This window comes from Telopea speciosissima, chromosome 3 (assembly GCF_018873765.1).
Source record: "Telopea speciosissima isolate NSW1024214 ecotype Mountain lineage chromosome 3, Tspe_v1, whole genome shotgun sequence".
Taxonomy (NCBI): domain Eukaryota; kingdom Viridiplantae; phylum Streptophyta; class Magnoliopsida; order Proteales; family Proteaceae; genus Telopea; species Telopea speciosissima.
The window spans coordinates 2,547,233-2,561,062 of NC_057918.1; the positions used below are offsets into that span (position 1 = coordinate 2,547,233).

The 13,830-nt window shown below is 38.9% G+C and overlaps 1 protein-coding gene across 1 annotated transcript; it reads right to left on the reverse strand.

Moving 5' to 3' along the window:
* Positions 1-6,938: 6,938 nt before the first annotated feature.
* On the reverse strand, positions 6,939-7,364 carry LOC122653917. Its single transcript, XM_043847877.1, has one exon. The coding sequence runs from the start codon at positions 7,362-7,364 to the stop codon at positions 6,939-6,941; it is 426 nt and encodes a 141-aa protein (XP_043703812.1).
* Positions 7,365-13,830: the final 6,466 nt, after the last annotated feature.

Consider the following 13,830-nt stretch of genomic DNA (forward strand, 5'->3'; position numbering starts at 1 on the left):
TCCGTTTTTTTAAAAGGCCACGTATTTGTATAGACTCATTCACGTTATACCCTAATCAAATAAGCTTGAATTGGTATCTTATTGTCTTCAAAGATTCGATTTGAATGTCTCTTGTGTCCTTCATGTGTTTGTCCGAATTTCCCTATAATACGATTCCAATCCTACGGTGCACACTCCCACCATATTAGAGAATAATATCTATTTTATTCGCCCTTTGAACCCTTCCCATTTGCTTCCATCCACTCTCGTGAGAACCTAAAAAATAAGCAACGGTTGGGTCACGATGGTGACGTCGATGAGGGAAGCAAATGTGGAGGAAGGCATAATAATGCAGCTTAAAAGGTAGGGGTCTCAACGAATAATTACTTAATTAGCCCCTCTAATTCCTCTAATAGTGGGGAAGGGAGTACACCACCTTGGATGGTGTTTTTAGACAGGGGGATAGGATGGTCATTTTTGCTTTCATGTGAGAAATTGAAATGAACAACGATTCGGGTGTCAACCAATTGATTCTGGTTAGTTTTGATCAAGTCTAATGGGTCTCTATTGATTTATGGATTTGCATTATAATCACATCGTTTAGTCTAATGGGTCTCATAAGTTTGGCATAGAGTCGTTTATATTCAGTCGGTGGCTGGTTATTTGTTTATAAATCGATCTTTAAATGGATGAACTGGGCTATAAGTGACCAGTGTCCATTAGGCGCCGATCAAATTGCAACCGAGCACCGTGAACGTTTGAATAATAATCAATTTAGGCTCAAGATCAAACTATTCAATTTGCAAATTGATCCGATTTTGAGCTAAACCATTGGTTTTGATCAAGCCTACCAATCTGGGTCAGCTTTTGACATCCCTGAATGTGGAACGGTAACCCTATCTTTTATAGGGTCCTCCATGTGATGATTTTAGGTGTGGGAAGGATGGAATGTTTCATCCTCCCATTCAGCATCATAGCTAGGTGTGCCTGAAACTGCTGGCCGCCCTTTTGTGACTTCATGTGTGGCGCAAATCGACGGGAAAGACGTTACTCTTCGACGCTTGAGTCGTGAGGCTCCGCAGTCAAAAGTCAAATTCGATTGGCTGATAGTCTTAAACATAGTTTTAGTGCACGGCATCGATTTGGGCATTGGTCATCTTCAAGATCGATAAAACATCGATATGGCATCGGCATGGATCGGCCGTATTAGACAAGTTTACCCTTGATTTTCTAAAAATGGGTTTTCTTGATTATTTTATCCCTTGTTCGTATTGTTCCACCAATACGGTATTAGCTAGGTATCGCTATTGATCACCTTCAAAATCGTGCAGTATTAACTATATCGGGCGATCCAATACCAATACCGATACCTCAAACCATGGTCTTAAATCTATTTACTCAACAGTTCAACACATATAAAGATAAAGTGGATAATGTACATGTTCAAGCCGTGGAATGCAAATAAACACAAATACACACACCCCACCCATCCGTCCGATGTGAGACTGAACCCCACTGCAGGGAGAAGCCATATCTTTTTCTGATTAAACGCACGCACTAGATCAAAAGGATTAATCAACCTTTCAAACCGCAGAATGCCAATAAACACAAACACGCACCCAACCCACCCGATGTGGGATTAAACCCCACTCTAGGAGGCAAGAAGAAGGGTTGATTATTGAATTTTTTTGGGTAAAGTAGAATTGAAATAACTTAAAACCTGTAAAACCAAGTGTCTATATATGACAGAAGAACTAGTAGAATGAAAGAAGAAGAAAAAAACCTATCTCTTAGACTCTTACCCCATTGGTAAATTTTTTAAGATTTCAATAAATAAAGAAAGGAAAATCTTATTGTAACAAAAGGGGTGAGTTAGAAAAAATATAATTTAACTTTTTTGTCCTTCTAGTATAATACTTTTGTTTTATCAATGAAAGTAAATCTTGTTATTTCACTTAAAATTATATTAAATAACTTTCAATTTCTTTAAAACTTCTTTTTTTATCTCTATATTAAATATTATATTTAATAACTTATTGGAAATAAAACAAGGGACAATTAAAAGAAGGTTACAACTTCTTGGCTCACCACTTTGGTGACAACAAGTTGGACCGACAAAGAGAAGACCGGCCTCATAAATTGTAATTTATATACTATAAATGGTATTATATCTATGATATAGTTCTTTGAGCAAGTAACATATGGGTGGGGGCCAATGAGGAGAGACAAAACAATTACGGGTCATTTCACTTGAGGAGAGAGATAGAGAGAAAGAGTGTGCTATTATATCTTAGGAACCTTTTCCAACTATAAATACTTTCAAAGAAAGTTTTCCGGCACCTTGTGGTGAAGGAACCATACAAACATCAATGGTTGTCAATACCTATCTCTTATTTATAAATTGTTGATAATACCTCAATTGTTTCCCTATGCCCTATGGACATCATCTGAAGGCCTTGGCCAAGGAAGAAGGCTAAAGGAAACTTGGTCCAATACATTCATCATCCCTTCCCAAAATGTGAAAAAAAAAAGTATGTATATGTATGTGAAAGAGAGAAGATAATGAAGAACAAGAAGTAACACAACAACAATATCTCATGATTTTATTTTTTTTTTTGAAAAAAAGAACTTTGTCCAAGACTGTGCATCCTTGTGGTCAGACACATAGGGGGTGAAATGATCACCCTGCCTCCATGACATATGCAAATGATACCTCTAGCCAGTGGATGAGTTGTATGCCCAATTACTGTCCAAGAAGGAAGAGCTCCTGAATTGTATGGGTTGGGCATTGACATCTCATGGCCCATTTTGTTGTCTGTAAAATACTGTTATGATTAATTAATTACATGTAGAGAGAACCGTTTGTAATTGAGATCTCACTAGCGAAATCTTAAACCCCTCATGATTCATGAGGGTTGCGAATTTGGCCCAACAAGTCCGAGCCCACTTAGACCATTTTTGTTGGGCCTAAGTTTGAGCATTTCAACCTACGGGCTGGACTAAGGCAGGCTGGGCTAGGGCCTTAGGTTGAGCCTCGCCTGGCTTCATTGTTAATAGCAAGATGAAATCTTAATATGTTGCTTACTTCCCCAGATGCCAACACCATCACTTTTCTCTTTATCTTTAAGAAGTTAGAAGCCTCGTGGTTAGGGGTGCAAGTTTGGCCCTGTTAGCCCGAACCCGCCCTGAGCCCGAACAGGGTTTGGGCTGAGATATTTGGCCCTGAGGGCTGGTCAGGGCTAGAAATTTCTGGCCCTGAGTTAGGGTCGGGTCGGGTTAGAGCTAAACTTGGCCCGGCCCTGATTTAAGTTATACTATAAAATATATATTGACAAAATTTATACATTATAAACTTTAAATTTCACCCACATTTCTTTATATAATATATTATATATAAAGACAATAAGTGTTATAATATAATTTATTATATTGTTATTTTATGTAAAATTAATAATGTTCTTCCCAGCCCATTCCAGCCCATGCATTTCTTTCCCCCTCCCCATGATCGGGGCCAATCAGGGTCGGCCCGACCCGACCCTGAGGGCAGGTCAGGGTTGGATTTTTCTGGCCCTGAGTCAGGGTCGGGTCGGCCTGGGGCCAGCTAAGGGGACTTAGGGTTGGACTAGGGTTCTATAAAGCCCGGCCCAACCCGACCCTGTTGCAGCCCTACTCGTGGTAATTAAGTTGGATGAAGCTGAACTTTTATGGACAGAAAGAACCCAATTGCTGTCTAAACATGCACGTTCAGATATACTTTTACATTAGATTGTTCTAGATTGGTCACATGTAAAATTTCAATGAATTAATGTCATATTCAATCAATTTTCTCTTGTATTGGCATACATTCCAATAATTGTCATACTGGTATTCCGACAACTTGACATGTGAGTACTAATCTTAAAGTTTAATTGTCAACAAAATTTCAGCCTCATCTGACTTTACAAAAAAAAAAAATTGGACTTCTTATAAGAAATAGGAAGGCCAAAGGTTTTATGCACGACTGCACACCATGCATAGTTATATACAAAACATTAGATGAGAACAATAGGGGGTTGAAATGACCAAAACCCCAACCCCCTATTTGATGAATGGTTCAATCGCCATGTGTGACCATACATACTCGTTCCCCAAATAAAAGTAAAAAAGGTATGGCTATTAGCATTCAAATTTTTTAAATGACCAAAACACTCCTACGTTGTTGTTGTTGTTGTGTGGTTTTTATTTTTTTTTGTCTTTACTCATACAGGTGATTTTTTTGAATCTCGACTCTAGATCACTCATTTGCACATGTACTCTTCAAATACAATTAGGAGTTACCACTTGTTGTCATTAAAGAGTGTATGAAAGGATAAGCGAATCCAGATCAACTACCCACATGGGGATGGATGGAGACAGATCTGACTGCTCCATGTGGGTATTAGATCTGAACTCAGGACAAGATGTCATCACCTAAACTGTACATGAAATATATCCAATCTTTATTTATTTATGTATTGAATCTCAAAGTATTCACTTGCGCATGTATTTGCTATAAAGGGAGAAATGGGGGAAAGAAGATGGATGCTTCAAATAAATGATTGCGATCTGGCCGGGAATTAGTCAAAATAAACTAGAATCACCTGAACCCCAGAAAAGAAATTGGATTGGATTGACTGCTTCGAATCACCTGAAATCAAGATCAGTCTCAATCGAAATGACCAACCTGATTCTCATTCCGATTTTGATTCGAATTCAGATTCCTTGAATCATGGACAGAACTAGATGACGATAGCACTTTATTAGGGTATCTCGCATTATAGTTGAATGTCGAATTGGTACGTGGACTTTTAAACACCCCCCCCCCCCCCAAAAAAAAAAAAAAACAGAATAGTTATGTGGATGGTGGGACTTGGGTTTCCTTCGTGGTTAAGCGAAGGGTATCAACGGTTAGATTGTTCCTTCCCATTTTTGCCTTTTTGACAAACGAAAGATCCAATGTTCAGAGTCCCTCCTATACGTACATATTAGTATCCATCCATCCATCCATATATCTCTCTCTCTCTCTCTCTCTCTCTCTCTCTCTTGCAAAGAGAAGAAAATACCTAACGCACTTTGCCACTTCCTTCAATAAAGACCTAAGCCCAGTGACCACAGCCCACCCAACTGACTACTAATATGTAGAAGAATTGTAGAATACAAACGAGAGGATATTCCTTCCCCAGTTCCTTACTTCCTCCTAACTACACCCCTCCTCCCCAAAAAAAAAAAGCTGCATTTAGTTCAAAAGCTTGAGCTGCTTTTCTTTTCCTGATTTTTGTTTGTTTTCGATTGGGTCCGTCTGATTAGGAAGATGGACCCACCATTCAAGAGAAACATATGCCAAAGTATAAAAGAATCTAGCTTAATAATTGTTGTTACTTTAATTTACTGTTATTACATTTGTGCCACTTGTTTGAGATTCCGGTAGAACTCATCTTAATTAAAAACTAGCCAATTAATCAAGCCCTTTAACATATCTATACTAGGCTGGTCCAATATAGTGCACATACACTAGAGTGGGCTCCACTGGGTACGTACATAACAGATCACCACGCTTCCACAGTCGTCATCCTCGACGACTTTCACTCTAGGCAGATTTCACTCTAACGTTAGATAGCTATTTCCAAGCGGTTCTACTTTACTCCAAGATTTCTACCTAGTGACAGGTAACCCTTTCTTGATAGTTTTCATCCTACTTCAGGTAGCCCTTCTCCTAGATAGCCCTCTCCTTGATTTAAACCTGTGACGTGATGTCTGGCTCTAATACCAAATGTTAGGTACTTGACTGATACACCAAAAGCTCAAGAGTTGATGTAATGCGTTAAATCAAACCGTTTAACCTATCTCATATTAGGCTAACCAATCTAGAGTGGGCCCCATTGGGCACACAACAGAGCGCATGCAAGAGCCCCTAAGTCATTCCATCCTTGGTAGTGAAGTGATCATTATAATGTGGCATGCTATATACTCCAATGAACAAAACCTTTTACCCAAAAAAAAATAAAAAATAAACAAAACCATGCAACCCTAGCTTCTAGTTGTTTCGATGAGAAAGTAATGGCACTCAACAATTTTAAATTTGGAATTGAGGGTTGAATCGATCCATGCCTTTTTTTTTTATCGTGAATAGATTAGAATTAGCCGGAATCAGTTGGAATCGGTTCCAATAAAACCCTAGAATTGACCCTATATCTTATATCTAGAATCGAGATTGATCACAGCCTATTCGATTATAATTGATTGATTGTAGAATAGTTGAATTAATTTCCCCTTCCGAACACTTTTGCTCATGTGGGTCCGCTTAAACTTGAAAAACTTTAAACTTCCTTTTCTCCCCGCCTAGCCCTCCTGCAGTATGGCTTCAAACTTGGAACTTTTAGAAGGATGGCATCATATAATTTCAACTTGAAACTTCCTTTTCTAACGTGGCTACTTCCCAAAAAGATCCTCTGCAGCACCCTGCCTAGGTTATGAGCGGGAATCTTCACGTATGTGAGTGTACGTGAATGATTCACAATCGTTCAGATAGAATCCAATCTGTGAGAATATTCCATTTGAACGACTGTGAGTCGTTCACATACGCTCATGTATGTGAAGATTCACCGGACTAACCCAGGCTGCATGTGCAGCGCCGGATAGAGTGAGGCATGAAAAGACCACCTCACCTCTTCTTGGGCAGGGATAAGACGGTCTTTTCACGCCTCACTCCGGGCAGAGTGCTGGACAGGAGCCAAGTCTGGGTACTTCTTGTTCATTTTTGTTATTTTGGCACACATATGTAGTAGAATTCTATAAATGGATTAATTCATGACAGTAACTCGAAACTTCTGCAAATGCCTTACAAGAACATACCAAAAAATTTTTGTTCTTCAGTTTTCATGGAAACTAGAACTAATCAACTATATATAACTGATTTATTTCTACGAGTCTGTTTTAATAATTTATATTAATTGTTCAGCTTCGAGCCTCCTTTGTCTGTTGACCCTTGCAATGAAATCTTCGACTCTTTGTTTCAACTCATCAGGTGGCAAACCAGGCTCCTCTTCTCCATTCAAACTGTTATTATCTCCTTCTGAATTCTCCTTTTCTCCTTCGTTTTGGCCTCTTTCTTCTTGTTCATCTTCATGAACCCTCTTTATGGTCTCTTCAATCAAAGGCAACTCCAAGTCGTTCCTTGCTTCTATTTTCTCTTCATGGGAAGAAAACCTCCGGAGGCTTTGGCTTCTTTTCATATACTCATCGTAGATGTCGTCGGCAGCTGGTGATGGGGAGGAAGAGCCCACCAGTTTAGATTCTCCAACAAGGAAGATGATGATGATGTTGCAGACAACAAACAGACATTTTGGGGTGAAGAGGAAAGACCTCATTTTTGGGAGAGAGACAAAGAAATAAAAGGATTTCATGGAAGAGAATAGAGGGGGAAACCAAAGAGGGCTTGAACAAAAAAGGGTATAAGTGAGAGCAGTGAGAGAGTAGAGGATGAGGGTACTTAGAAACTGGTTTTTCTTGTACTTCTTCTTGTTCATGGCTTTTTCTCTCTTGATGGGATCCATTGGTACGTGAAGAGGGTTGGTTTTAAAAGGGAATAAGGGTTTAATAATAATTACTGGGTTTCTAGCTAACTAGCTGTGTATAGCTATGATAAGGGATCCTTTGAGAGAAAAAAAAAAAAAAAAAAAACCTATAGAAGCAAATTTGGGGAAGAATGGAATGGAAGAGATGGGAGTTAGGGAAGCTAGCTCAGAGAGGATTCCCATCTGACAGAACATAGAGAAGTGCGAAAGAGGGCTTTATATAGTGGGAGGAAGAGGAACAGGAAGAGGAAGAGAGGGTTTGTTTGTTTGTGGCATTCATCACATGCCACATCTTTTTCTTCTTTAATGCATGGGGGAGTTAGGGGTGACTTTTTCAAAAGCCATGAGAGGTATCGATCACTGGTATTGCTTTCCACTATTCTTAGTTGATGGATTTGGACTTGCTTCTCTCTACACCATTCATCACTCACTGCAACTAACAACTGATCTATCAAATAGCTTTATTAAGTGGTGAATGAAGGCGCCAAATATCATTTAGAAATGTACAGCGAAGGGCTGGAAGTAGGAAAATTATCGTCTCCATTTATCTGCCCCTTCATTTTCTTCATTACATCTAATAGGGGAGAGTGGACCCCACTCGGGCAGTGTGTTCGGGCAAGGGGTAGGGTAGTCATTTCCACTCCCCTATTAGATGTAATGGAGAAAATGAAGGGGTAGATAAATGGAGATGATAAAGATCCCTGGAAGTAAGGGTGTAAATCGGGGATCATTATCGTCTCTGATTCCCTGCCCAGTACAGTTGTCTGGATCCTCTCATAGGGAGCCGAAAATGACGACCTAACCCGCTGCCCGAACACACTACTCGAATGAGGTTAAGTCATCATTTTCGCCTCCCTATGAGAGAAACTGGACAATCGTTGATTTGGTCCAGTTTCAATCTCTTATTAGGTCAATCCAAAACCGAATTGCTAAGGAAATTTTCGAGTTTGATTCAGTTTTCTACCAGTTTTTATTATCATTTGTAATCGGGCTAATATCGGGTTCAATCCGGTTGGTTTCAGATTTTCATGTATACATAATGAAAAAGTCCTGGGTTTGTTTTGGTTTTCTATCAAGTTAATTATTAATCCAGTCTCGGTGTTTTATCGGGTTTGGTCCAATTTTATTTTTAGTCGGCCCGGTTTAATTCCAACTTCTACCAGTACCATAAAACCCTAACCCAAAATCAAACCGATTGAGGTACAAGATGAACTGGTCAGTTTTAGTCAATCCAGCCGGTTTGGGCTGAACTTAGACACCCTTAGCTAGGTCATGGGTGTGTCATGATGAGCCAATCAAGGCGCTTAAAAGTATGCAATTTGGGTGGTTTTATATATATGGACCCCTAATTAGAAATTTCAATTTATGTCCTTCAGTTTTCAAGTTCCACCTAATATTTCAAAACCGGTCCCAGCGAGGCCCGGATCTGGTCCACTTCCTGTTTTGTTGACCTTTCACTCTATCATTGGCCCGCTGAGGTTAAACAAAAATCAGAACTAGGCATGGGTAAGGGTGTGAGTCCGTCGATTCAGCTCGATTTCAGTCTGTTATTGGCTCAATCCAAAACCAAACTAGTAAGGAAATTTTCGATTTACCTCTGTTGTGATTCAATTTTTAAATTGGTATTTGTTGTAATCGTTTGTAATTGGGCTCTATTGGGTTTGGTCTGGTCGGTTTCAGCTATACGTATGGAAATTAGTGGAAAATCTAGGGGGATTTTTTCGGTTTCTTATCGGGCTACTATTCGTCCGATCTCAGTTTTTATTGTTTCAATCCAATTTTTTTCCTTATTTTTTTGTCTGTTTGGTTAAATAATCTCAAATGGTGTTGCATGCAATGTTCGCCTTACTCCTACCCAAACGCCTTGCCCAAGTGGGGGTAAAGTGATCATTGCATGCAACACTGTGTCTGGGCAGCACAATCTTGCTAGGCAGCTCAGTAATAAAGGATCTGAAATAAACCGCTAAAAGATTTAGTACGAGAGGAACCGACCAATTTCGATCTGACCAACACAGACTGGGGGAGTCATGGTGAGCCAATCACGGCTCAAAAGTATATAATTTGGGTGGTATTGTAGGTATTTTTATATATTCTTGATATGGATCCCTAATTAGAAATTTTCAATTTCTGCCCTTCAGTTTTGAAGTCCCACCTAATGTTTTAAACCCCAGCCCAGCAAAGCCGAGGCCTATCCTCTTCCGGTTTTGTTGACCATTAACCATATCACCGATCCACAGGGGTTAAAACAAAAACTAGAACAGGATGTGTGTAAACTTTTGAATTGTTATCCCCTCTAATTAGCTGCTCCTTTTAATTCCTCCAATTCCTCACATGAGGTGGAAATGATCATCCTACTCTTTAACTGAAAATACTGCCCAAGGTGGGGTCTATTCCCCCATGTTAGAGGAATTGGAAGAATTGGAAGTGCCCATGAATTGGAGGTGATAATTATTCGTTTTCCTTCATCCCTAGAGGAAAGAAATCACTTCTTTCACTGGTGATGCGATTGAACTCCTGTATCATCATTAAATTCTCTTCCCTTATTATACATGATCAAAAATGCGCTTCCTGATCCACAATAATCCAAATGACTAAAATATCCTTAAATGTGAAGATTCCCTCTCCACCATAGGTGTAGAGAAACTTGATCGAATCCCAAAAAGGACTAATACCTTCTTTCTATCTCTAAGTCGATCACTTGACTACATGTCTCTAACCTCTAAATATTAAACAAGTTTCCATTTGGCTTTCCAATTGCTTTTAGTAAAGATATCCTTCAATTATTTCCTTTTGCAGGATAGATCGAGGTATACAATAATTAGTGAATATGAACCATTAGTGAAGAAGACACACATATGAGTTCGGAAGGGAAAAAACTTTATAAACAAAGAGTCTAATGACGAGGATGGTAAAGATAAATGATATTTTAATCCCAAAATACTTAATTTTTTAATATTTGATTGTTAAAAACTGATTTTGTGTAAGATCCGAATCCTCTCCAAAGAGATATCCAACAGCTGGGTTGACTGGTACACATTTCATCAGCGCACCCCTAATCAATACACTCAGCTAGCCCAGCCCGTTGGATGACGCCCTTATTGGAAAGGATCCCTATCCAAATGTACCCTAATTGCATGCGTATCAAAAATAGTAAAAAGAGAAATGTGCTTCCTCGCTCTTGCTTTTCTTTACCAGGAATGTATGATTTCTAAGATGGCCTGTTAGTCTTTCTTACATATACGGTCCTAATATGTGTCACGTGGTAAGTTAGGAAAAAATAAGCCTCAAAGCAAAGCCTTGTCATCAACTTTCTGCTTGGAATATAATTGTTCACAAAATAAAAATGAAGTTTTAAAATTAAATTAGAAAATTCAACTTTTGGGAAATAGTTGAAGACAAATGGATTGCTAAAGAACACCAACCCCCCGCCCCCACCCAAAAAACAAAAGTCCTATTAGAGGGTATAATATCTGGTCAAGGTTTCAAGCCGCCTTCGAATTAGGCAGGTGTCAAATTTTATGTTTCTCTACTGAAAAAAAAGTTTTATGTTTCACCTTCCAATATAACTAATCATATTAAAAATTTTATCCGTAGAAAAAAAATCCCCAATTCGAAATCAAACTGATAAAGGTACAAGATGAACTGGTGAGTTTTAGTTGATCCAACCGGTTTGGGCTGAACTTTGACACCCTTAGCTAGGTCATGAGTGTGTCATGATGAGCCAATCAAGGCGCTTAAAAGTATGCAATTTGGATGGTTTTATATATATGGACCCCTAATTAGAAAATTTCAATTTATGTCCTTGAGTTTTCAAGTTCCACCTAATATTTCAAAACCCGGCCCAGCGAGGCCTGGATCTGGTCCGAGGCCCGGATCTGGTCCGCTTCCTGCTTTGTTGACCTTTCACTTTATCATTGGCCCACTGAGGTTAAACGAAAACCAGGACTAGGCATGGGTAAGGGTGTCAATCTGTCGATTCAGTTCGATTTCAGTCTGTTATTGGGTCAATCCAAAACCAAACTAGTAAGGAAATTTTCGATTTACCTCTGGTTTGATTCAATTTTTTAATTGGTTTTTTTGTAATCGTTTGTAATTGGGCTCTATTGGGTTTGATCTGGTCGGTTTCAGCTATATGTATGGAAATTTAGTGGGAAATCTAGGGGTTTTTTCAGATTCTTATCGGGCTACTATTGGTCCGGTCTCAGTTTTTATTGTTTCGATCCAATTTTGTACCTTTTTTTTTGTCTGTTTGGTTAATTAATCTCTATCAGCTTCATAAAACCCCAACCCAAAACCCATAAAAGGTTTAGTACGAGAGGAACCGACCAATTTCGATCCGACCAATACAGACTGGGGGAGTCATGGTGAGCCAATCACGGCTCAAAAGTATATAATTTGGGTGGTATTGTAGGTATTTACATGTATGCTTGATATGGATCCCTAATTAGAAATTTTCAATTTCTGCCCTTCAGTTTTGAAGTCCCACCTAATGTTTTAAACCCAGCCCAGCAAAGCCCAGGCCCGTCTTCTTCCGGTTTAGTTGACCATTAACCGTATCACCGATCCACAGGGGTTAAAACAAAAAGGGGCGCTGTTCTCTGTGCCGCAACGCAGGCTGCGCCCAGGCACATAGAGATGGGTACAATAACCATCCTGCCCCCCCTTCACAGGCTGCCCATGTGCCTGGGCACAACCTGCGCTGCGGCACATAGAACATTCTCCCAAACAAAAATTAGAACCGGATGTGTGTAAACAGAGAGGATAAAGTTTTCCTTCACCCCTAGAGGAAAGAAATCACTTCTTTCACTGGTGATGTGATTGAACTCCTATATCATCATTAAATTCTCATCCTTTATTGTACATGGTCAAAAATACCCTTCCCGGCCCACAATAATCCAAATGATTAAAATGTATTTAAATGTGAAGATTCCAAACTAAAATGCCCTTCCCAATCCACAATAATCCAAATGACTAAAATGTCCTTAAATGTGAAGATTCCCTCTCCACCATAGGTGTAGAGAAACTTGATCGGATCCCAAAAGGAATAATACCTTCTTTCTACCTCAAAGTCGATCACTTGACTACATGTGTGTAACCTCTAAATATTAAACAAGTTTCCATTTTGCTTTCCATTTGCTTTTAGTAAAGATATCCTTCAAAATTATTTCCTTTTGAAGCAGCTTCCACATCCTATTTGGGGGGAGAGAGAGAGAGAATGTAAAGTACAAGTAGGTTTTGCAGGATAGATAGATCGAGGTATACAATAATTAGTGAATATGAACCATTAGTGAAGAAGACACACATATGAGTTCGGAATGGAAAAAACTTTATAAACCAAGAGTTTAATGACGATGATGGGTAAAGACAAATGATATTTTAACCCCAAAATGCTCAATTTTATAATATTTGATTGTTAAAAACTGACTTTGTGTAGGATTCGAATTCTCTCCAGTGAGAAGATCTCCCAATGAAACATCCTAACAGCTAAGTTGACTGGTACACATCTCGTCTTTGCACCCCTAATCAACACACTCAACGCAAAGCCTTGTGATCAACTTTCTGCTTCGAATATAATTTTCCACAAAGTAAAATAAAGTTTTAAAATTAAGTGAGAAAATCCAACTTTTGGGAAATAAGTACAATAGATTGCTAAATTTAACCGTCTTATTAGAGGGTATATATGATCAAGATTTCAGGCCGCCCTCGAATTAGGCAGGTGTCGAAGTTTTATGTTTCACCTTCCTATATAACTAACCATTTTATCCCTAAATAGTAGAAAAAAAATACCAAAGTCCCAAAGTTGAAATGTCAACTAATTTCTGGATTGAAAATTGAAAGTTAACTATTAACATAACAAATATTTTGGTAAAGTTGAGAGAAGACCAAAGTGTTCAGAAAATTGAGATAAAAAAGAAGAACAGAGAGAGGTCATGAGTAGGAGATAAAAATAGAAGAACAGAGAGAGAGTCCATGAGTAGAATGAGATCGTTCTGTCCTTAAAATAGTATTTACACCCTATTACTACAAAGAGTTGCAATAAAACCTGTCTCTCAAGATAAAACAGGCTGGACTGATTACTGGTTGTAGACACCGTAATCACGTGAAACTATCAAAGAAAATTGTTATCCTTGAATGACTGAACTCATGGGTTATATATGGGCTTGAACAAACCTGTTTATATGAACTACAACCATTGAGCTCAATGGTTGTACGGATGAGTCACAACCACTGGGCTCAACGTTGATCCAAAGGTTGCACT